A 26,154-nucleotide genomic window follows, 5' to 3' on the forward strand; every position below is an offset into this window, starting at 1 on the left:
GTCCTTCATATTTCAATAATCATTCCAGTGTGATTAAAAAAATGATAAACTGGGAGACAAGGAATATTCATACAGCAGGAGTGGTGCCTCCTCTAGGAGCAACAAACCACCACCTCCAGTATTTTTGTGTATTTCTGCCACTTGTACACATTCTAATCCCGATTCAGAGTCTGTAAGGATGCTTATTTCCTTCCCCTCCAAGAACCATAGAAGACTTAGCAAAAAACCCAAAACAATAAAAATTCAGGAATGGAAGCCACTTAGAAAACTCAAGGGATTTTAATGACTGAATGAATAAGGAACTACTTATTATATTTAAGTAGCAAACAAGTATTTTGCTATCAGAGCACAAGCTAAAGAATTTAAAGAAGCCATAAACATTAGTAAGCCCAACATACAGAACTTGGAGTAAGAAGGCATTTTACACACAAGAGTTTATCAACACAAAACTGTTTAATATTTATTAAATGACACAAAATACCTAGATAACAGACTCACTCTCTGAAAGGACATGTATTTACATTATTTACCAACTTAAGAAAGACTCTCTGTACCCATATCAGACTTATGAAACATAAAAAAGGTTTTGCTGCTTTTTGCATCGAAGGATGCAATGGTGATACATGCCCTGTTTGCAAGTCTGCATAAACGATAAGTTTTTGATGCTGTGAAAAAGCATAATTTCATATTCTGGTAGCTGAGGGAAGAGGCTTCTGGAAAGTAACAGGGTTAGTTTTTTCCCCCCAACTCCAGACCACACTCTCAAGACTGTTATACAAAAAGTATATTACATTTTTGAATGCTGCTGTACTCTTACAATTTTAGTGTAACGTTTCAAAGAAAATGTTCTTCCTACTATATGAGAGCACTAAAAAAAAAGTGGTATTTGAACATTTTTTTAGATGCACTTTTTTTTTTGTTTTAAAAGAAAGCATTAGGGCAAATGATATGTATAGGGAAAAATGAAAGGCCAACAGAAAAAAAAAAAAAAGCCGAGACCAAAATATGAAGAACAGCTAAAGCAACTTAACAATTTGCTAGGGTTTGTTTTTTTTTTTTATTAACTATTTACTTTGGCACCTTTGTGTAAACTATAGAACAAAACAACGTTTACAACACATTTGCAATTACAGCATTTAAACAAAATGGTCACTTTTGAAACCAGCCAAGACAAAAAAATAGTCCATTTATGGGTATAAAGATTAAAAACCCTAAAATATATATTTCTAAGAATAAACTGCAATTTCTTATGAACAAGGTGCTATAAACTGCATGCAAGAGTCAAGATTAAAAATGTGTGGCCAAACAGACAAGCTGTGTTCTAGCCAGATGAGTTGTGGTCCAAGCCCACTTCAGTTTTTTCTTACAGAGATATATATGGCTCAATAAGCAGGCACATGATCCCAGCAAGAATTTGCGGAGTTGTACGACGACAAATCTTGGCTGCAGCTTTGTCATTAACCAGGAATGAGCGAGACCTTAGCAGAAGAGATGAACAAGTTCTTGGGGAAAACCCATGAAGCTACAAGGAGAAGCCTTCTCCCCTCCCCTTGCTCACCCCTCTCCTGGCCTAGCCAGGGTTCTCAAAGTCCATTCTTTGGGTTGCTTTAACTGGATTGCGCTTAGGGTCTGCCTCAGATTGTGAATTCTGATGAGATTTGAGGACATTTTCTGTATAATTTTCTGCATTTAAGTTACTGAAATAGACAGGATAAAAATGAAGTAAACCTACAGACCTTTGCAATTCATTTGACTGAATGTGACACTTGTGTAAAGAGGGAGGGTTTTGCCACAACAGGTGTTCACAGATGTAGTGGTGTTAGATTTATATGCTACAACAGACTGAATGGAACCAGCTCAATATATCATCTCCTGTCTCCCAAGGAGCTAATTCTTATGCTTCTTCTCCAATTCTCTTTAAAAGGAATCTTTTATTGGCTGAAGATACAAAACACATACAAGAAAAAGGAACACTGAATGCAAAACACAGAAGTCTTTTGTTTTTTTATGGTGGGGGGCATTCTTTCCTCCCCAGTAAATCTCTATTTGAACTAATACTTGAAGATTTGCAGGAGGAGTCTTCAAGGTTCTCACCACATAACTCTACTGTCAGTATTTGTCTCACAGAGGCAGGGGTGGCCCTGGATGTCTACCAGTGGTTATGCTGCAATAGTGTCAAGGGGCAAGGTGGATTTTCTGCAGATCACAAAGAGCTGTATGACAGTTAGTTGAGGATGACTGCAAATAATTTAGCAGGGAAAAAAACCACCCACATTTGCTTCATGTGTCAGCTGAGAACTGCATACAAAAGAGCTTGAGAGAAAACACGGCTGGAGAATATATGGAATTAAACAGTAGATTAAAAAAAGCACTAAGGATGGGATGTATCAGATAGAAAACACACACACACTCTCACACATGCGCACCCCTGAATGAGGGATCACAGTGATAGAAGTTATAGGTCATAGAGAGCTAAGTTACACTGCCATTAAACAAAAGTAACATCTTGCTTTCAAGAGATATCTGGTATTCCCCAGGACTATCAGTGCCTGAAAGAGGATGAGGTTTTTCATTGTGCTCTGCAACACAGCTGATCATAGGTCTAAAGCCTGGCTGGGTAAGGAAGAACTGGTACGTGGAGGAGTTCCTTTTCTGCTGACACCTTTTTTTTCCCATATATTCCTGGCACATGCTGCTATAAGCAATAAAAAAACGTATTTTGTTGAAACAAAGCTCTACATTCAAGTGACTTACTCTCCCATGTCTTATAAAGATGCAAAGAATGCTCTCTGGTCATCTAAGAAAATATATTTTAGATGCCTTGTAGCAATACTTAACTTACTATATGAGAGGTAGGCTTCTGGGTTCTAGGAGGCCTGCTAGGCTCTAGGGCTGAGTTCTTAAAGCTTTAAGTTAAAGCAATCCAAAGCAGGGCAGTCTTAGAAGAGCTGCCCTGTCTAAACCTTGAGGTTAGTTCAAGTTTAGAATGTTGCAAAGCAAAACAAGTATTAAAATCCATTTGCAATTTTTGTTCTTACAGCTTTACCACAAAAACAGTGTGGCTTTTCATCTGTAAATAGATTCTCTTTATTCTAGAGTATTGCTGCCAAGAGGTGAAGGCCTCCTACCCATGACTAGTAAAAACTGTCACTTCTTCCATTATGGCTGTTTTATGCTTAAAATTCCCAAAGGTGAACACCAAGTCTCACAGGCAAGCCATATAAATCTAATCTGAACTTGTTTTGTTGTAGCAGTTATTTAAGAATGGTGTTTGTATATACAGTATATATGCCCACACTGCAAACTTTGTACATCATTTTATACTGATACCATTTTGTCTTAATTGCAACCAAGAATATTTTCCATTAGATCAGCAATAAGCATAGCTTGGCTTATTCCCCATTTCCCCCCTCAAGAGAAAAAAATCCAAGTGTGGGCATCAACCAAACCAATGGTATGTATAACTGAAATGCATTCTGTACACTAAATTAAAAGTTTGCATGCAGTTTAAGCATTTTAAAGGCTATTTTCTTATATTAATTAACCTTCTGTTTCCATTTAAAGATGTGAAAGATATCTGTCATATATCAAGTGACTCCTCTTCAGACCCAGAGACAAATGGAATCAGAAAGACCAGGTACTTTCTTTCAGCTTTCTGCACATCTTACTAAATAACATGCAAAGAGTTCAACAGCATTCTTCTTAAAATGTAAATAGTACTCTTTAAATGGGCATGTTAACCACTGAAAGAAGTCCACTCTACTATACTTTTCCATTACACTGCTTTCATTCAATCATCGGTAGTATAAAAAGTCAATTAACGGGATCAACAGGCTAGTTTATCCACTGGCAACTGTGTAGGACACCAAGTGTGCAGTAAAACAAAGGCCAACATATGTTTATGCAATATAGTTGTACTGATTCGGGTTTTCTTTATCTCTTTCCATGTAGTCCCTGTCAATTAAGGATTCTATTCTCTTCTTAAGGTCAGCAGGCTGTAAAATAAAGCACATGTCAGCATTATTACTTTGCAGTCAATGCTTCTTGGTTCTTTCTTTCCAGTTGAGCCAAATATCTATATTGTTCAAGATGGCTGAGGAAACAGAAATCCCAGTTTAAAAAAAAATCCTTTAACGTATCAGAACTTCTAAAGTCTGCAATGTATAACTGATGGAAGAGAAAGTTACAAAACTGGCTCATCACCTGCAGCTAAACAGACTTTTTGCAAAAAGGAAAGATATTTGCCGTTGTTTGAACTGAACTCTAAAGAAGTACAGTTTGTGCATCACATACCAAAGTGTTTCTATTTCTGACATTTAGCCAGTAAAAGATGGTTTCATTTCCTCTTGAAGCAAATGAGTTTTGCCACAGTTTGGGTGCCCTGTGATTTTGCTGGGTGAAGAACTTTATAAAAATGCCTCATGATAACGGATGAGGAAAATTATTTAAATAATCTGCTATAATCTTACAAAGCCCAACTGCAGTTTGTGCAATACTTACAGGCTGGCAGGCACTCAATGTGGTAATACAATGGAATGGGATAGAAGGACCTTTTATTTTACATTTCCATTGATAGAAAGCACCATATATTTGAATTCCAACAATGCACCGCTGTCTGTTTGAAAACCCATTTCCATTTGTACACAATAAGCCAGTGTGGTGGCCGATTGGCCTGTGGCACAAGGGACAGAGAGAGCTCTTGGTAAGACAGTCTCTGGTGCTAAAGACTTACCAGTCAGGGTTAGGGTGACCAGAAAGGCTTCTCTCAAGATGCTTGTTCTGTTATGTTAACCTACTCCATTTAACTCCCCCGGTTGGCTGTCAGCCTCGTCACTCCCCCAGAGCTTCCCCATTGGTCCCCATTCCCTAATCCTGCCTTTTCCCCACCCCTGGATAAAACCTCTTGAGTTTGGCATTGTTCTTGCCTTTGCCTCTGTAACCTTCCACAGTGTAGAAACAATAAATGCTCTTGTTGTAATACACGCAAAGACCCTTCTCATCTCTTTGTCACCCACTTTATACTGAAGCTAGCCGTGCATTTGTGCATGCACAAGTGTGGGCCACAAAGCTCTGTCTCACTGACAGAGACAGTAATAAGCCAGTCATTTTATACTGCAACTGTGGGCTTCTTCAGCTTGGAGACATTCACCAATATTTTATTTTTATTCCTATTTGTGTGTGTATATATATTAACCAGTATAATCCATCTAGAAAAAACACTGTACTTCAGAAGTATCAACCAAGTTCAGATTGTAATCAAGAATTGGTTTTGAGATTTGAAGCATTTTCTCCTTTGCCCAAGAATGCCTTGCCAGAACACTGCAAACAGTGGAACAGCAGCATACAAGGAGAGCGAGCTGCTCCCTTACTGCTAACAAACTCCAGGGCTGAAATCCTTTGGAAATAGGTTTTAGTAACAACTGGCACTTTATAAATTCCTGGAAGTATTTGCCCTTTCTAATACTAAAAAGATACATATTTTAGACAGAAGTGCTGTTTAACTGAGGGCAGGTCAGGGAAGATAAAAAGAACTAATAAAGTTTTAGAAGTAGAAGAATCAGTACACCACCTTGACTGGGAATTTCAGCTGGTTGTAGACCTCTGACACAAGCAGGTTATGACTCAGCGTCTTGCGCATCTTCATGATCCGCACAATGGCGGCATCGATCTGGTACTGCCGGTCCTGGAATACTCTCTCTGTAGTGCTTGCCTGCTCCTCCACCTGAAGGATCCATTTAGAAAAGTTTTAATGAGAATACCAGCACTGTCAAAACAATTCTTTCTATCTCTATAACAATTCTCAGTGTAAGACAGTGAAATGCTTGTTGTCAAATATCTGACATAAACCCTTTACAAATACGAAGGCTGATTGTCTATTAAAAAACCCACTTGTACAAAGAATTAAAACCTTTGCACCGATTTTACATTGGATGGCTGTCAGAGAAACAAGTCCACAGTGAGTTTTCCATGTTCACAGTCAGTAAAGCTCCATGGAATGATAAAGGACAAAAAGAGCATTTCATAATTGGAACTTCTCTTAACCTTATAGAGAAATCCAGCATCACTGGTGTCTTAGTACAGAGACACACATTTAAATCACCACTGTTAGGTATGTGCTGTCATCCAAATTACACATGTAACTCTGACAGAGATACCACTATGTACATGACAACCAGGAGGAAAAAAGCTTGTAAAAGGGCAGGCAACAAGGTTCTTAACCCAAGGATCTAAACCCCAGAGGATTAAAAAAAATATACCGTTTCTTTCATCTGAATTTGGTTGATTTTTATCCTGAAGAGCTTATGTCTGAAATCATCATTACATGTGAATTTATCACCATCTTCCACATCTTTGCCTTTGGGGCTTTTAGTCAGTACTCTAGCTTTGCCACAAGCCAGAGATTGAAGTGTCCTTCTCAGCTCTCCATCCTCTAAAGCAGAAACAAGTTGTTTAGGTTTTTTTAGTAAGAACACTTGGAAGTACTCGTTTGTTTTTGATACCAACCTATCCCAGTGGCTTGCTTTATCTCCTCTAAACTGAACTCCTCTCCTTCATTAAACATGAGCAGCACCAGTGTCTGGAACAAGGAGACCTGAAGTTCTTTTTTGCCCTGTAACAAGGGAAATAAACACACATCACCAGGCTGTTTTTTCTGGGGGGAAAGGGATGAGGGAACATGAGAAACAACTCTTGCATGTCAATTATTTCAGTAACAGGATATTATTTTATAATATCTTGAGAATATGAAAGAAGTTACTGGTCCCTTGTGTTTACTATGAAATGCAGCACAAGCTTGAGGCCACAAAGCTGGACTATTTTATCCAGTGACAAACCTCACCCAAGACATGCATCAGATTACTCCAGACAAGTCTCAAACCACGGAGTGCTTAAAATTACAGTTTGGAAGACCTTTAAGTCAAAATCTTACACAAACATTAGTTTAAGGAACACAGCATAAGGAACCATAGAATCTTTGAAACAATCAAGTTTGATAATGCTTGTTTTACCATAAACATTTTTCTGAAAATTGAAGTGGTAAGCATTCCTATTTAATGAGAAAATTTTGTGAAGAAATGCTGAAGGGGAATAACTGGAAACCCTTTTAAAACAATTGTGTTCTTGTACAATCCAGAATTTTTCTTTATTTCAGTAGTGAAAAGCTTACTGTAAAGATGCTTGATGCTATCAGATGAAGTAAGGCCATCGAAGAAACATGGCTCCTTTTTTTCCCTCCCCACTATAAAAATGAGGGCCATTTTTAATCTGGAGGTAAACCCACTGGATATTTTCCCCAACAGGCTTTTCTTTCCCCACCAATACAGAAACTGGGTGCATGTTCTTAGACATTAACACATCTGTTTCAGAAACTACCAACTCTGGAAAAGATAGCAGGAGATCAAAAGTAATTGCAAAAACAGTGTTAAGTTTTCTATCACAGCACAAAAAAGCTTCCCCATATATCCCTAAGGTACAACCCAGACTTGGAATTGACAAAACAACAGGAGTAATAGAAACAATAGACTCACCTCTTTAAATTCTGCTTTTAGTACACAGTGTCCTAGTGTTGACTGCCACTGAAGTTTCCTACCACTGTGTTTTCCTAAATAAAAGGTCTTGAAAATCTCCTGCAGTTTTACCATCTAAAGAAAGAAAAATCCCAAAACACTAAAACACAATTTCTACTTTAAAAGCATCCTTCCCTCCTCCACAATCAAATCTTAAATCAAGGCTTAGAATGATAAAAGGAATTGCAAGAAAACAAATTTCATTTAAAAAAAGATAGTTCTGCATTTCTTTCTCTATGCATATTGAAAACCAAGTGTCAGTGGATACCAAGATGCATTTCTGACAGGCCCATACTTGTATAACCCATGATGTTCATTACCTCTGGGGGCAGGTGGACCTCCATAGGCACGTAGGTTGGCCAATAACCCATAGTCAGAATATTCACTGTTAGTTCAATGTTGCCAGGGACATTCTGATTTTGCATATACTGCAAAGAGAAACAAAATAAATTGAAATAGAGCTATGTTTATTATACATATTTCAGGTAGAGTTAGAAAAAAGTTAGAACAGGCACTGCGAGAGCTGAGAAGACAAGTGACCACATGATGTGTTTGTTGTATAAACTGCAAGTTACATGAAAGAAAATTAAGGAAAGAAAAAGCACTTTTCTGAAGTTCAAAAGGCACTTCCATACAGGAAGAAAACAGCAAAAGTAGTGTTTTAGCAGGCTGAGGTAAAGATCTAATTAAGTGTGAATGGAGGAAAGAATGTTAAAAATTGTTTATATCAAAACATTACAAAATCATCAGAACTAAACGTGCAAAAACTTCCAAGCCAGGCATCAGAATACAGTGGTGTTAAAAATGTCTTAGAGCTGGTGTTAAAGTGTTTTGTAAGTTTACAATTCTCTTATTGCTGTGGGTGATGTTTTGTTTGTTTGAAGAAGCTTGTCTCAGTTTTTCTGCAGTGTTGCTCAGGAAAACCTTTAATAAATTTAGTAAAATTTTCAAAAGCACAGACAGGGCAGACAGCAGACTTTCCCTCAGTACCTGTTTGAATTGTATCATTATGTCTTTTGAAAGCTCCATATCTTTAAACATTCCTTCAAGTTTGCTGGTGAAAGCAGCTCCACATTCTATAAAATAAAAAAATTTAAGTATTAGAAGTTTATCTGTTTATTTTCAACATCTCAGAGTAGTTATTCTAAGTGTCAGAATGTACTTCTACGCAAGACCTTTTTCGGCAGATTTTCTTACATAAAGACCTGGATTCTAATTAAGGTACAGAATAAGGTTATAAACAAGAAAGAGGAAAATGTTTTAATGTGGTAGCTATTTCACAACCCAGTTGTTTTTCCACATGGACCTGACTGTTCATCCGCTGACTATGGTGGCCACCGGTCACTCAGATGACAATTCTATTCCCTATCAGCTGCCTTACAAACTGTGTCCTGATGGCAGGAAAGAGGTCAAGCTCTAAAAACCTTACCCTTGCCACCCAAAGGCTACATCCAATGAAACAATGAAGACCAGACTAGAGAACCACTAGCTGACTAGTGGAAGTCATCCTTAAGTTCTCTGAGCACATCACTGTTTTACTCAGTGGGGAACCTCAACTCTATCCTACAGACCGAGATATACAGTGCACTTTAAGTTCCTGTGTTTTTGCCTTTCCTGTTATAATTACAAAACTAAAAGCAAAGGAATCTCCTCAAAACCCACCAGCCATTCAGGACTTGCACAGAGGCTTTTGCCCTCATGGAAAGGGGAAATATCAACAGTGCTTCTGTGAAGGCCTGTTAAAACAACTACTTTTAAAAGAAAGCTGATAAGATAGAAATGATAGATAGGCAGACAGACAGATATTTACTTACCATGTTTGAGTTTGGAAAGCATAGATTTTTCAGCATCTACTGATGCACTCTTCCCAACTAACAGTCTCTTTGCTAGATCTTTTTTATAAAAGGCCTCAAAGACATCTTTTCCTGTAAGAGATGAAATTTGAAAGTGATCACAAAGCACTGTTGGTTTTAAACAAACATTACCAACAAGAGGCCCAATTCAAAGCTCAGGAAAGCAAAAAGGGCCTTCATATGAAGATTTCCACAGGTTTTGTTATTTGCAATTTGACAGGCAAAGTAGTTAAACAGCACTACACCAACAAACCACACCCACAGAGAACAAACACCTGCAAATGTAGCCAGACTGCAAAAATAATTTCAAAGTACCTTTATGTTACTGGTTAAACAACTCCACAAAAAAACCCCCAATACTTACCATATATGAATCTAAATATGATCATAATTTTATCCAGCATTTTTTCAAGTTCTTCATCAGTAGCTTCTTTGTTGCCTGCACGAAGCTTTGAATCTACATATTTAGCTAAAGGAGTGATGAAGAATGAAGTTTAGCACATGCTTACTATCACAGTGAAACAAAAATTTCTAAATCTAATATTATGAAATCTTGAAAATGTAAAGGATCCTGAAATCACTGTCTATCAGCCTCATAACAGCTACCTTGATACATTTTCATAGAGGCTATGAAGTTATAAAAACATTATAGCCTAGCATCTTTTTCAGATAAGCAATGACTGCATCTTAACTTAATTATCATATACAATGTTAAAAACATTTTGCGTATGAAAAAATAATCTTGGTTTATGTTGTGATCTCAAAGTAAAAAGTCACTGCTGTTGCAGATTGACTTGGCTGTAATAGAAGCAAAAAGATCAGAAGAAAAATATGTAAATCAGTTATTTAAATGTGTTCACTATACTGCTGAATTTCTCTAGCAGATCACTGTTTTGTTTTGATTTCTAGTTTCAATCAAACTAGATTGTTTGTTTTCATTTCAAATGGTCTGGTAAGCACATTACCGTTAGGGAATTAATGCAAAAAAAGGAGGGCAGAAAGTATCACTCCACAAGCCTAACAGCACAACCAATTGCAAACCAGGTATTATTCACTGTGTGGGGAAATGGTTCAAAAGTGCAGAGTACCAGGCATGTAATGCACAAATCTGTAAATAATGTTCTTTGCAAACCAGAAACTGTACCCACACCATGAGAGGTTCAGTGCATCCTCAGCTCTCTTCACGTTCACATATTAAACCATAGATATCTCTGTATAACCCCAACAGCTCTGTGCATATGTGCTGGTGGCACAGTTATGTAAGCTTCTGAAAAAATCGAATTATTAGCAGTATTCTCACGTGTAGACACCAGCCAGTTGCTGGAATGCCCATATTCTGATGTTCTGCACTTTCCTACAGCCTAGCCAGTAAAGTGATGAACAGTTTGCTTTTAATGTTTGATGTTACCCTCCCAAACAATTCCCTTACATCAAGCAGCACAGCAGATCCCCAGTTTGATGTGCACTGTGCACATACTAACACACAATCCCAGCATATCCCATCTATAAGTGCATCAGCAAGTCAGCACCCAAATTCTCACATGAAAAAAATTGAAGAAAAATACCTATGAGTTCAGCTGGCTTATTTGGTCTTTTGTTAATGAATGTTTCAAAGGCTTCTTTCATGGCATTTACAAACTTCTCATTCTTGAGAAAGCAAATATCAATAATATGGTCAACTTTGTCTTTAAAATCAAGGAGTTCTTGGACCATGGTTTTGTCTTTTTCAGGATTAATTACTATGGTGCTACCAAATGCCTGCAAAATAAAACATATCTTACAATTAGCCTGAATAATTAATTTAAATGACAAGACTTCTAAAACCTTAAGTTACCTTTGTAATGTGTTGTTTCTGGCACTCACATTAGTTCCACTAATAACAAAAGTATTCCTTTATTATGTATTACTGTATTATGAAGTATTTACTATATAATCATCCCTAGGCCTTGCATATTGTTTCAAAACCTACTGATGAAAAAGTGAACAGATTCAGAACTTCTGTCTAAAGAAATAAAGTTTTGCATGACAAAATTAACACACCCTTTTCAATCATCTATATCCTCAGGTTTTACACAGGTAATGCTCTCACTAAACTCAGTTTTATTTAACAGTACTCCTGTGCCATTCCAAAGCCTTCCTTCACAACAACCATATTTTCTGTGACATTTTCACCGAGAAATAAAATGAATCATCCTAACTGATATTCAAGTGCTTTTTGAACTTCAGCTGGTTGGTAACTTAAACGACCACTCATTCTCACAGGAAATTTTATCAGAAAGAAGACAAACATTCTGCCTTTACTAAAATAACTACTGAAGAAATATAGTGTCCCCCCAACTAACTCTAAGCAAGATTATAAATTCCAAATTTATTTGGAGTTCAATAATTCAACTGAATATTCAATGTTTTCTTCAACAGGGCTAGAACAGTTACTGTACCTTTCCTGGGATGTTTCAAAAGCTGTCTATTAAATACAAGTTTATAAGCAAATATCTTCAATTTTTAGAAAAATGCAATAGGTTATAGAGATGACTCAAGTATCTGTGTATAAACCCCACTGATACAACAGTGGAATCTGTTCCAGAGTTCTACAAACAGTACCTTTATGTATTCAATCCAGTGCTGCAAGAGAACCTGTACTCCACCTCTCACACGACTGAATAACTGATACAGAAGAGACAGGTCTTGAATTCGGTTTTCATCAAGAAGGTGATTTAAACCTGAAAATGTGAGAATTTCAATAGAAATTAAAACCAGACTAACCCAAAGAAAGCACAGCTTACTAATACAGTAAGACACCTCTTCAAAACAGGTATTTTTAATCAAACTATTAGTGGTGCTATTTTTTGTTGGTTTTTTTTTATTTTAAGGTGCCTAATTTAACAGTGAAACACAAAATATCTGCCTGAACTGGCTGAAACCTTAAAAATCTTATTATTGCACATGATTTTATTGCACTTAGGCTACATGTACTTTACATAACAACCTTATCACAACATCTTTGCTGACTTCTGCTTTACTATTCCCTAAAGATTTGAAAAGTTTACACTGTACTGATCTGTAAGAAAAGTTCCTTGGCAATACAGCTCTGAGTCTCAACTCCAGCTGTAAAATAAATTTTACAGATGCTTGAAGGCAAGCAGCTTCAAGATATATCTTCACCATCACTTTTTAACTGTCTGGAGGAGGCCTGATGCTCTACAACAAGGTTCTAAGAAAGTGGATGGGTAAAGACCCTCAATGAAGAGTTTGTTACAGATGTGCAGGAAGATGCTCACATACCTGTTTCATTCAGAATCAGGCTATTAAGGACTCGATTGCTTTATTATTCAACTCTTGCTGCACCTGTTTCTATTTCCAGATTATCTCTCAGATCAACAGAAGGTTACTTGACCCCACAGAGACCATTGTAGAACTGAGGCAATGTATTGCATAGCTCAAATTACACCACATTTTAAAAACAAGCTGCTTTTTGTTAGCAGCAAGTACTCAGTATCTCCCTTTTCTGTTACAGCAATAATTCAAAGGCTACTCCTTTCTTTACCTCCAGGTCTTCAAAATGTCACTTAACACACTGAACTTGAGCCCCCTGTTCTAATTTTCCTTTTGCTTTGCTGTGTATCAGAAGACAGCACAGTGTCCCCTTATCTCCAACAAGAATAATCAGTGCTATTTTGGGAACTGAGGAGCAAAGGGAGTTAAAGAATGATGTAGCTTGTCCTCCCCCAGCACCCGAATCCATCGCTTTCTTTCAGCACAGGAACTGAAAGCCCCGAAGCAGTAATTAGAAACACTTCTATAAAGAAGAAAGATTACCTTTCTGAAGAATGGCTGTTAAATGTTCACCTAGAAGTTGCTTTTCTACAGTAGCAATTAGTGGCTTCCTACAGAAGAAATGTTTAGAATTATTTTCCTTTTTCCATTACTGACAGTTTTAAATCCTTCTTTTGTGATTATGTTAATTACATTATCATTGGGAGTGCTCTAATTATCTGTGGCCAAGGACCTAAAATGATTAGACACATATTTATCCTTTTTCTCCCCAGTAAACAATCTTTTTTTTTTCTGCTTGCTGACTGACGATTTTAATTCACACAATAAGCCTGTTGTACATGACCTGTAGGCAGCTGGACAATTATTCCATCAGTGAAGAAGTTGGTGAGAATTCATCAAATAATATGCCTAATCCTGTGTTGTGGGAGGGCATTCATGTCTTTGGAAACAAAACAAGGAAAAATAAAAACAGACCTCAAGTCAAGAGGTATTAAAACAAAATAGGGAATTGGCCCCTAATGCTGGCATGGAAGAAGGAAGCCACTAAACAAGCTAAACACTTTTAACAGCTGAAAGACGAAGGAAATCAAAATGTATGACAGTAGCAGTAGAACACCTCTCTCTCAGAAAGGTCTTGATATTAGTGACCTACATTTTTTCTCAGACCCAACAGCTGTAGCTTTATGTTAGAAGACCTCCACCTGACTGTGTTGGAGGAAATCCTGCCTCTAAGTAGAAAAGATTGAAGAATGACATTATTCAGTAATTTCCCAGACTCCACATGCAAATATTTTCTGTAAATATTCAGAAGATCTAGCTTTAGAATTTTCTATGCCGAGTCCTATCTTTTTCAGGTAGTACAACACTTGATTAATTACATTTCAGCAGGAAAGAGACATCTGGGCTGGAAATGGCAGCCTATTTTTCTTCAAGCAAATACTTAACAACATTTATGCCAAAATAACTAGTGATTTAAAAGAAAAGGCTATTAGCTGTGTGAGCCAAGACAATGCTTCATTGTAAACATGGAACCGTGGGAAGTGAAAAGCATTTGATGGTCAGTCAATAACAGAAATAAATTGCAGCTACTTAAATGGCCCTCAACAGAAGAGGGCCCAAACAGCTCATACCACCAGGCAAAGAGAGACTACACTTACTGTGTGCTCTGATCTAAGTAAGTGATTATTCTGTCTGCTTCTTCTTCCAAGCGCTTGTTGACATGGTGAAGATATTCTGGAACCTAAAAATGCCAGAGTAGTTTTGTATGTTAAGAAAACAACAAGAAGAGAAAAAGAGAGACAGTACTGGTCTGACAGAAGTAGCAGCTCCAGTTTTAAGCAGAAATCATTAGCACTGACTGAAGGCAACTGCACGTGCATTTCCTTTTTCAGAATACTATAAAACAAAGGTCACATTATTGCCTTATACACTAAGGCATCAGAATATTTCTACTCCCTGACACATGCTTTGACATTAGGCACCAAAAATACTGTTAAACATCTGAAATACCTCTCGTTCCTGCATAAGCCTCTGTCCCTCTGCTGCATACAGACGATTAGTCTCTTCCAAGAATCTATGTTCAAAAGAGTCCTGATAAATCTGGGGAAACAACATGACAGCAATCCAGGGTAAAGCTTACTGAGCACTAAATAAGAATTTGAGCTATTTAGTGGTTTAAAGGTAAAACAAGTTTACTCACCTGCAAGTCAGAAAGCATGCTCAGAAGGCTTCGCAGTAAACTCCTGTCAATAGCCTCACCATTTCTTTCCCTCTCGATCAGCAGAAGAATGCCATCAATAGTTTTGTTCTGAACCTTCTGATCACTGATTATATGAGTTCTGAACAATTCTAGCCCCATATCCCTAAAAAGAAAAACAAAGACTGCTCAATAAATTGTTTAAGAATAAATCCAAGACATATCTTATTACAACATGATCTAGATCTAATAAAGAGGCCAATACTAGCATTCTTCCAATTCCTCATTCCTCTGCCTCCAAATCACTCAAGCTGAACAAATGGATGAACACTGAAATAAACCATGACACTGCACCAACATGAAGCTACAGATTTTAAACACCAATGCAGGTATATTTTCCTAAATAACCACGTAACTTTCGCAACATCTTTATTTTTCAGTTGGTCGACAGGATGTTGGAACACCAACCTTCCTGAGAAAAGAAAAATATCATCCTGGGTTCCAATTCCATGGTTATGGTGTTGGACAATATTTCTGTTTTGTCCATCACTTACTAATCTCTAATTCTTAGGCACGGCTTAGAAGAACTCAGTGATGTGAACGACAAGGATCTCTGCTTTGACTGTCCCAGTTAAAACCTTCCATGAATTTGAAACTATGGGTATGGTCACTCTTAGGAAAAGTCAGGCCCTCCATCAATCTCTGGCAAAGTAATTCAGGTACCAAAGAACAGTAGGGCATATACTAATTATTAATACAAGGAGCAGAAGTTGAAGTCCAAAAAAGCTATCTTGCTTTTAAGTAATTCTTTCCTTCAAAGTACTTACAGAACTTGAAATACTGTGCATGCTAAGGCAGTAACTGGGCACCCCAACCCCTTGCACTTCAGTTGCTGACCAGGCCCCTTCCTTTAACTGTGCAAACTGGAGGCTGGTATCTACTTCACTGAGATTTGGGATCACAGCTATTCTAGAACAATCCTATAATTTATGGCAAATAAATTGTAAGTCTCCCTTTGCAACAAGCATTCGTGCATTCACCAGGTAATTTACAGGTCACTATGAGGTTTATATTAAAAAAATCCACCTGAAAATCAGCAAGGTACAAGCAATAGTTTGAAATGCACCCCCAAATAATTTAATTATTTGTGCCCTTACCAAATAGATGGCAGCATTGAATTCTGAAGTACGTAAGTTCGATCCAAGAACAAAAAGATACTTCTAATCATAATCTGTCACGAGAAGGAATAAAACAGCCACAATCATTTTACTCTTAAAACTGAAGAGCAACACCAACTATGCTCAACAACAACAAGAAATCCCACCAATGGGTTTCAGGCAGTGCTTTCTTGGACACTGCTGATTTATTTAACAACTTCTGCCAATCCCTGCAAGGTGATCAATGTGACACTTTGCATATTTCTGTGTAACAGAACAGCTCCTTTAATAAAGGAGAAAGCCTTGCATAAAACTGACAATGAGGAGTTAGGGGTGTGTGTGTGTCCAAGATCAGACCCATATGCTAAGAAACACACTACTGGCAAGTATTCATTTCTAACAAACTAGATACAGCTGTATATCACAAAGAAACCTTACATAAATTTAAGACGTTTCAGAAATTTGAAAAGGAACAAAGTTAAGCAAAACAGGCTGACAAAGCAACTGGTTTTCCTTAAAAAGATAAACTTACCATTTGTCTGCAGTGATCTTGCCAACATTTGTCTATTTTCTTTAGAAAAAGGACACTATCCAATGAATCCATGAAGAAATCATTAAGAAAATCATGATTAATAGGTGGTGTAAGCAATTGAATCAACCAACTTTATTTTTTAAAGACACTTAACATAGAGCACAACAAACTCAACCTACTCTCAGAATGAACCAGTTAATTTGTTGCAACACATTTATTTTTACTTTTTAATGAGGGCCTTTGTATTAATAATGAGAAATCAAAATTATCCAAACAAATTTTAAAAAAACTATCTAAATAGTTTTGAATGTTTTGTTTAATCTGCCATCCCTGGGGAATGGAACAAACATACATATCCCCATACCTCAAAAACCAACAATACCCAATACATGTAAGAGCTCACAACTACACTGTAATTTCAGCTCATGTTAAGAGTTAACCTTAAGAAATAAACTTTGTCCTTCAAATTCATCTTTTATTCAGCTCACTGCATATCTTTTGTTCAGCACTGGAACTAATTAACATCCACTTAACAGGATCTCAGCCTGATGCAATCCCAAACTTCTGAAAATAAAACATTTTGATCCTCAGAACCTGACATGCTGCCAGACCACCATTACTTTTCAAAAAAAACCCCAACAGCTACTTGTTGGAAGACTCTTCACTTTATCTAAGCTTGGCAAGTTCAATATAAAAAACCCTGACATGATACAGTCAATAAAGGCTTTTTAAGCCTTGCTACAAATCTAACACGAGTTTCTGTAAAATGTCAAAGTATTTTACAAATACCAGTGAAACTTTCTCATAAACTTTTCAATGGTTACAAGACATAAAGGAACAAGTAGTGTTCTCCTAGGTCCCACAAAGAAATTAACGCAAAACCAATTACACAAATCCTAGGAATTCAGATTACCATGGCCTAATGTCATGAACTAGTCAAAGAAATCCATCACCATATACTTGCAGGTAAAAAAATTTTGGCTTGTCAACAGCTAAAGAAAGGATATTCTCTGAATTGGTGAATTTGTGCTTTAATGTGGTCTTCACAGATCTGCCTCAATTGTTTGTACAAATTTGCAGAGATCTTGTAGGAGCAGAGATTTTCAACAGCCTGAAGTAAAGAGAAAGAGAAACAACAACTAAAAAATCTGCCTATATCTTACATGTGGTTTTACAAGAAAGGAGGACATCCCCTCCCAGACAAGAATTCTGCTTCTCACAGTTTTTAACACAGTTAACTGCTCCACGCAAAACACCAGACAGACATGACTCTGCAATGATAACAGGAGACAAAGGCAGGCCCTGCCCTGAACAGCTCACAGATTATCAATTTAGGTGGAGTGTCGATCTTTCACATGGAACTGCAGGACTGGCATCTCTGAAACCAAAGATGGTATTTTACTATGTTCCAGTATCTTGCTAGGCTTCATACCTCAAAGCAGTCACTTAAGGTCTTAATTTTATTAATTGCTGTGCTCTGCAAGTCACACTGATGTTAGTGGAAAAGCACTGTCAGCCTAATTTCCTTTTGCAGACCTTTCCTTATCCCCAAAAGTACATATATATACATATGTAATCTATCTTATCTATCCATCCACCAACTCCATGCCTGAATAAGTTTAATTACAATCCTGAATATTAGTAGCATGACTACATTCCAGCTGTTTACAATGACAATCCCAGACTTCTAGATCTCATCAAGTATTAGAAGAATTATCGCTGTGCTCACAGTAAGAAGTGAAAAGAAGTTTAATAGGGCCACATCTTGGAGACCTATCAAGCAAACAGTCATTCTTAAGTCCATTAGTGTATCTCAAGACTTCTAAAATTCATACCCATTGTCCAGAATTTGAAAGCAACTAAACAACTTTGCAGGCTGGTGAAAGACACAGTAAGCAATTATTCTGTAAAATACCTGGAGAAGCTAGAGCAGAGGCATATATGATTTTCAATTAATGATTTGTGCTATTATTTACTTACTGGAAAAGACTTCAGTTGCTAGCATGACCAACTCTTTGGAAAAAACATAAAGGACTGTAAGGTAAAGTTTGTTCCTAGCACCTGCAGACAACCATGGAGGGACTGCATAGTTCAGAAGTGCACAGAGCAGATCTATGCTATTAAACTGAAATTCCCCCAGAATATTTCCCAACAGTCCAAATAGAAGCAGACAGTGAGCAGTCACCACTAAAAGCACAGCAACAATCAAAAATAGCTAAACAAGAGTTCCTTGGTTCATCCCAGGATATCAACAGGAACCATTCTGAGTGCAAGTGCACTACATCTAATACTGGCTCTAGCACATAAAGGAGTTAAAAAAACTCCAACCAAACACAAACCAAACCTCCATGAAAACCAAAACCCCACAACAAAATCATCCCACACAACAATAACCACAAAAAGCCCCAAACCTCCAGGAGCTTAGTGTCAGAAGTAAAGAGGTATAACAAGAGAGTGAATGTGCCAGTTAAGACCAAAACAGGTCTGAATGAAGACCGTAAGGAAAGCCAAAATTATCACCCAAGTATACATATCCTTATGTTTGGAAATAGCAACAGGTTTAACTCTCAGCCTCAACACTTAAGAAACACCAAAAAAATACAATAAAGTAATAGGAAAATGTATTCTATATTTCACTGTTCAGAGCAGATTATGGGCACTGTTCAACTCTATTCTGCTATTGTACAATCAGGCAGCAAACCAGGATATAACCCCATACTTGATTCAGAAGAACAAGGGGATGGAAAACACTGAGCTCAAAGAGCCTGATTAGAACTTCAGCAAATGCAATCTTCCTAGGTTTCTTAATTTCTTCCACTTTGGAGAAGCCAACTGACAGCTGGGAAGATGAATGTTTTGGATGGAACTTGCCTGTCACCTACAGAACCACCGTTACTCTGGCTTCAACCCACCAGCCCAGGACACCAGCAGCCTCTTTCCTGGACTTCTGATCACCTCATCCCAACACTGTTACAACTGCTGTCTATCAAACAAGTACTCTTTAACCATGCTGCTCTAAATCCTTAAAACAATTAACCTCTGCATTGTAGATGGACAAATGCACACAATTAACTTTCAGTGAAATAAAGGCACATGTATGAATATACACCTACTTTTATGGAGTGCTCATATAAAGCTGAGCTTTTACATTTGTCTATCAGAAATGCTGAAAGTGTTTAACATGTCTACTAGGATCGAGGGTTTGAACATAAAGTACAAAACTTCTGCATCTTTGTTGATGATGACATGCACAGAAATGCTTTAATTTTGTGAACTTTGCTTATTTTTAAGAGATTAACTCCCTACTACAATATTATGCTTTGCTTAATTACTAGTGCTAGATAATGCTGATTGTATCTAAAACGTATCAACATTAATACATGTAAAAACTTTAGGGCCTTTAGTTCACAAAATAATCGTGTTCTGAATTAGTGAAAAAAATGTTTCTGATCATGGAATCTGTACCCTAATGATGGTCAGAAAATCTGAAGAAGAGCTCTATTTCCTTTGTGTAACATATATAGAGTTGGATGTGGTTTTCTGTTTGATTTTTTTTTTTTTTTTAACTACAGCATCTGGGTTTTAACCTGGGTTTGTGTAGTAAGGAAAAAGAACTGAACACAACTCTGACAAGAGAAAATCGGAACTTTCCGGAAGTACTTAAATCTGATTTAAAAAAAATAGCTATGTATCAGGTACCGAAAATCTAGATCTCTACTTTCAGGTACTAATGTAAGGAGAATTACTCTATGAAAGAAGCATTCAATTCTGTAGCACTTCAGCTACTCAAGGATAGGAACCTTGCTTGCTTGCTGAGGAGGAACAAAGCAAGTACAAAGCCCGGGTCTCGCAAAGAAATAAAGCTTCAAAATGCTTTCCTGGTGGGATTTTTCCAACACAGACAAGAGTTAAACCAAATGCAAGAAGCTTAACTCCATTTAAAAAAGAATTATCTTCTTTGGAGATGTGCAGGAGAACTTTTGCAGACTCTTTTGTAATTCCCCTCTATGTTGGATAATGGTGTCTGCCAAGGCATATTTGGGATCAGATCCATTACCAAGCAGCTGTTCAGAAACGACATTAGTTTAGTTAGCATCTAAAAACACTGGTGGATTCCTATTACTATTTTTAAATCAAGACATTTATTTTTAGATTTATATTAAAAAACCCCATACTTGATTGCCTTCTGTTTCACTGAGAAGTATCTAAGTAATAACAATGTTGAATCACTGAGATTTAAAACAAAAAAAGTTTATTTTTTGTTTTTTGACCACAAGCAACATTAAATTAAGCTTGTGGTAAGACTGAGCAGAAATTTAAGCAACACTGTTAAACAGAAGCAAGGATTTCAATAGAACTTTCTATTTTTTAACAACTTTGGATAGCCTTCAAGCATTTAATTACGTTACTTGCACTGTTACTCAGTCTAGAGTAAGTAATTTACAATACCAGCCAGTACAGTCGGTTGTAATTTGCTATCACTTTCACCAAGTTTTGCAAAAATAACAATGCTATCATTATTCTGACAAACTGTTAAAAAAGCAGTATTTTTAGTTAATTAATTGAACATTATAAAAGATTAAAGTGATCTTAAGAATGCCCTGGACTGAGGACCAGCAATTTATTCTTCCTTAAATCTGTCCCCAAGCCTTGTACAAATAGGATTTTTTTTCGCCATTTACAAATGCAGCTTTTGTTGAAAAGGGGAGGGCAGGGGAAGAAGAGACACTAAAAAGAGATGGTGAGAAGGCTATATACACATACAGAGGAACAAATTAAACAACTAACCAGGTAATAGAGGCTTTAAAAGTAGAGTAAAAAGTTCAAGTGCTTCTTAATACCCAGCTAAAGCAGCACCGTTGCTATGCTGCTAAAACCACAAGTGACGTTAGTAGGGAAAAGGTAAGCAGGGGGAAATCTCTCCAACACATTGAGCTGAAAAAGCAGAAGTGGAGCTTATAAAAAAAGCATTAGGAAATGCAGTTCAATCTGATCACTTCCTAAAGTATTTAAGAAAAAACAATCAGAGCTGTTGTTGGCAATAAAGTTTGATTCTCAGTTGTTAGAATAGAGAGAATGCTGCAATGCCCAAAAATTACAATCAAACAAAAATAACACAATTCATCAAGGAAAAATGGTGTTCTACTTACCTATAAGAAGTCAATAAAAAGTTTCAGTTTTGAAGTGATTTGTGATACTTGATCATGAACAGACACTTTCTTCAGAAAATAAATGATATTTTAATATAAATCATCTTTTTCTTACCTAAACACCAATATTTGAGGATTCCACATTTCGCCTTTAGCAGATAAACACCACAACCCCCTAAACAGAAAAGGGAACATAGCTCCTCGCCTTATTTCATTCTCATCAACTGCCGCAAGGAAAACCATACCTTGGATTTTGTTGTGGCAAGTAAAAAAATTATATATGAGTTCAATGCTAGATCTTGTGAAATTTTTACTTCTTTTTTTAAAATGAAGAAACTATTTGGTGACAAGTTTTTCAATGACAAAAGCTGCTATCAAGCAAAATGACATATTCTTATCACCATATCGAGTTTTAAGCAAAAAAATCTGAGAACAAAACAAAAAAGCCCTATCCCATTGCTTTTACTTAGTGCACTTACCTGATAGAGCTCTTCTAAATTGTACTTAATTGAAGTACTGTTCTGGATAGCTTCTACAGCTTCTTTCAGTTTTTGCCAGGTTTCATCTGTGTAGTTTTCAGGCAATTTGGGTTTATCTTTAAAAGAAATTATATAAAGTTTAAGAAAATATTTAGATAAAGCAGAATCTTTTATAGAAATGAAAAGAATGTAGCTTTGAGGGAAAAGAGGTATGGGTTGATGGTCCAGCTTTTAATTTATACTTACATGAAAAGAAAGCATTTGTGCAAAAGCAGTATCTTATTTACATTTGAAAGAGTGACACATTGTAGTAATTCAGCATTGCTCTTCACATACACATCACAGCACCTGGAGCCCAAACAGTACGTGTGTTTTACAAAAATCACAATTCTGTGCCTGAGCAGCTCAAGAAGGGCTAAAACCAGCAAGAGTGATCTACACCTTCATTACAATCTTTCATTACCAGGACAGCAGAGCCAAAAGAAAGAGAACATAAAAGGCGAAAATGATGGATTAAAAGATACACAGTTGTGTGTATCTTAGTTTTTAATTTACTGCTCATTAATTCACCTCTGTATTAACCGTTGGAAAGAACTCCTCAAGAAACACTCATGGAAAAACTGTAATTATTACACAGGCTTTAGTCCCAAGGAAAACCTTCCAATTTTAAAGGAATACCTTTATGTCTCTCTTGGGTTTGACCAGTGGATGTTTTTTAGAGTTAAGCATCTTTTAATGTTCAAACAGCGCCAGCTTCCCAGATCTGACCATTATTTTTTCTGGCTTTTTTCTAGAGATGTCCCTGCTCTGCAGCACCTTCAACAAGACTAAAGCATTTACAACATGCTAAGATATTCCCCAAGTCACATCCTCAGAATATAAGAACTATTTTAAGATTTTATATTCTCATAACTACCTAAAGTGACCATTTTTGTTCTAATAAGCACATTCCCAAATGGAGAAGAAAGGAGAAGAAAATCTGGGGAAGAAGATGACGCATGCACATTCATGCTACCAACAGGTGAAACTGGCCCAGAGTTTATACTCCATTAAAATTGGCTTTTACACACCTAAAAGTAAAAAACAGATTTTAAAGCTCTATGGTTTCCTTAGAAATTACTAACAGAGAGAAGTAATTATTTTGTTCTTTCAAGCATTTCCCTACAATATGGGGAATATCCCAACATCAGCTGCATCATATGGATCTAGGGAGACAGCTGACTATGGACTTGCCCATTTTCACTAGCAACTCCCGAGTATGCTGCTCAGCAGTTAACACCAAGGTTATGGATTTTAGGAAGCTATTTAAGTTGTAAAGGATCTTACTGCTATCACACTAAGATATAAACAATAATCTTAAGATTATTATTCAGTTTAGCATCTGAGAGTAAATAAAAAGCAAGGCTGTCAGAATCCCGAGACATCCTTTTTAAGGAAGTGGTTCAAATACCAATTCATAAGCAATGATGATCACAGCACCATGCAATCCATGACATTTGACAGGTATTTTAAATGCGAAAAGTTAACTTCCCTTAAAGATAACAGTGCACAAGCAGCCTATGATGCATCATAGGTTTGTATTTTAAAATAATCAGTCAAATTAAATGATGATGCTGGGATGGGTGGAGAACATTTTTGAGAATTGGAACCTTAAAGCAAAGAGTTACAGTGTGATCATGAATTCCTGCAAAACATTACAGTGGGTCAAATAATCCTAATCCTTACCTGATGCAATAACTCTACAGAACATTTGTGTCAATTATGCATTTAGAAATTAATTTTAATGTTGGTAATATCTTTTATCCCTCCCCAAACCCAAACACATAAGGAGAAAGAAACAACCCAAGAAAGCAAAGTGGACTATTTTGGAAGACAGCAAGAGGCAGGAAATAAAAAAAGCCCGTGATTTCCTCATCCTTATAGGGAAAAAATGGCAGCATTTTAGCTAAGATTTCTGCCTACCTATTTGTATTTTTGTTTACTAGAAAATGAAGCAGCATCACATCAGAAAAGTTTAATTTCTCTACTTCACCTTTGTCTCTAGTAACACAAAAATTTCAAACATATGATTTGAGAGAATTTATAAAATAATGTAAACTTGTAAACTACGAGCAAGCTAAGACAGAGAAAAGATACTACAATTAAAAATTACAGTCAGAATATTACAAGGAAAAAATCTCCGCAAAAATCTGAACTACCTACTTTAAAGGCAAGTGGGGAAACCAGAAAGGAAATCCACCATAATAGCCAGATAATCACCTTAGTTTCAACATTTAAAACTAAGCACAGGCAGATTATCCTATAAACAGACAACACGGATAGAGTCAAGGCATGTAAATTCAAGGCCAGTTTAAAAAAACACATTTTGTGCAAAGACATATCATAAATTGGGCTAAAATATACACTAAGCCCTGAATCAGGATTACTAGAAAAGAGGTATCAAATGTTAAAAGTTTAAACAAAGGCGATTTACACACTTAGGTAGTAAAACCTTACACCTAACATACAAATTAAGGCCTTCTCAAGAGACAGAGTGAAGGGAGTCCAAAAAATAATTCCAAGCAGCAAAGTGTAACTCAGGATGTGTACATGACCAGGCAAGCACACATCAGAAATCACTATTCCCCTTTACATAAGTGTAGAAATGTTCACCACGGAAAAGCAATTCCTGCAAAACCTGGAGCTATTTAAAAGGAACCGGTTTTCAAGCTGAAAACAAAACACAAAGTCGAGTGTCAGCTCCCCACAGGTTGTGACAAATTATTGCCTGTTACCTTTAAAGTTCTTGATCACTAATTTCTTGGCAGAACCAGGTTTACTGTTGGCGAAACTGGAAACAGTAGAGGAGGCAGCTTTGGTCAGGCCATTTGCATGGTGCCCCACAGCCACTGACGAAATTAAAAGGCTTTTATTTTTGAGCTGTTGTTGGTGCTGCTGCTGAGAAGAGGCAGCAGGAGAGGAGGAGGAAGAAGACTCTTCAGCCATCTTCACATCGAGTCCAATAAAATCCACGGAGTCCTCAAAGCGCAGCTTCTTCTGGAGGTGATGGTTGGAGGAAGCGACCCCTGAGGAGGAGCACGAGGAAGTGGTGATGACAGAGGAAGATGACGAGGAGGTGTTTTTGGAAGGAGAAGAGGTGCAGGAGGAAATGGAATCAAATTCTTCTTTTTCGGAATTGCTGTTGCTGCTGTTATTTAACTTTCTCTTCTTGCAGGAGGAGCTGCTGCTAGTGTTACCATCAGTGGCAGGTCTGACCTCCTGGGCTGCAGCTGGGGGGTTGGGGGAAGAGAAACCTGTGGGAAACATGAACACACAGAAGTGAACAGGCTGAGGGGCATCAAATCCTTGTGGTGTAACAAAAAGAGGGGTAGAGTTTTAGGGTCAGTCTCTGCTGTCTCTCGGGGGGGGGGTCTTTCAACTCCTCCTTCTCATCAGTGGAGTCCTTCCGTATTTCCTCTCCTTCGCGTTCTTCTTTATCGGAGGAATCACTTTATCTCCTCTTCCCCTTTTCTTTATTACTTTGGTTCTTCTCGTAGTTTATCTCTGCCTTTCTGCTTTTACTCCTTCCCCAGCGGAGCGTCTCCGTTCCTGCCTCTCGCCACCCGCCAGTTCCTTTCAATTCTCCTCTCCAGCAGCAGAATTCCCCACGGCTGCCCGCTCCCCCAGCTTCTTCTTGCGCTCCCCTCCTGCTCCGGCCGCCTCGTCTCCGCCGAGCAGCAGCGGGGAGGGCTGAGCGCGGCTCCCTCTCGCCTCGGCTCCAGCCCCTCGCCCCACACACCTCCCGCTCTGCCCCGCGGCCGCTCCGCTCGGGCCCCGCTCCCCCCTCTCCGCCTGTGCCCGCGCTCGCTGAGGGGGGACGGCCCGGCCGGGTTGTTATTGTCACTGCACAGCAGAGGGAGCGCAAAAATGGCGGCGCATCCGCCCGCCGTGCATGACGGGGCGCGGCGC

The 26,154-nt window shown here is 37.6% G+C and overlaps 1 protein-coding gene across 2 annotated transcripts; it reads right to left on the reverse strand.

The window, feature by feature from the left end:
- Positions 1–260: 260 nt before the first annotated feature.
- Positions 261–26,139, reverse strand: CUL4B (cullin 4B). Of its 2 annotated transcripts, XM_069015309.1 has the most exons (20): positions 24,981–26,139; positions 22,207–22,322; positions 17,585–17,688; positions 16,578–16,647; positions 16,046–16,119; positions 14,892–15,054; positions 14,702–14,791; positions 14,350–14,432; positions 13,235–13,302; positions 12,020–12,138; positions 10,984–11,176; positions 9,783–9,887; positions 9,380–9,490; positions 8,556–8,641; positions 7,886–7,993; positions 7,527–7,640; positions 6,505–6,610; positions 6,258–6,430; positions 5,570–5,722; positions 261–3,995 (listed from the first exon to the last, which is right to left on the reverse strand). In XM_069015309.1, exons 1-20 carry the CDS (start codon positions 25,510–25,512, stop codon positions 3,900–3,902), a joined length of 2,664 nt encoding a protein of 887 aa, XP_068871410.1. In that variant the 5' UTR covers positions 25,513–26,139; the 3' UTR covers positions 261–3,899. The 2 variants fall into 2 exon arrangements, with proteins under 2 accessions (XP_068871410.1, XP_068871411.1); XM_069015310.1 differs by lacking the exons at positions 22,207–22,322; positions 24,981–26,139 and having other exon boundaries at positions 16,578–16,632; positions 17,491–17,670.
- Between the last annotated feature and the right edge of the window lie 15 nt (positions 26,140–26,154).

This window comes from Aphelocoma coerulescens, chromosome 4A, assembly GCF_041296385.1.
Source record: "Aphelocoma coerulescens isolate FSJ_1873_10779 chromosome 4A, UR_Acoe_1.0, whole genome shotgun sequence".
NCBI lineage: Eukaryota > Metazoa > Chordata > Aves > Passeriformes > Corvidae > Aphelocoma > Aphelocoma coerulescens.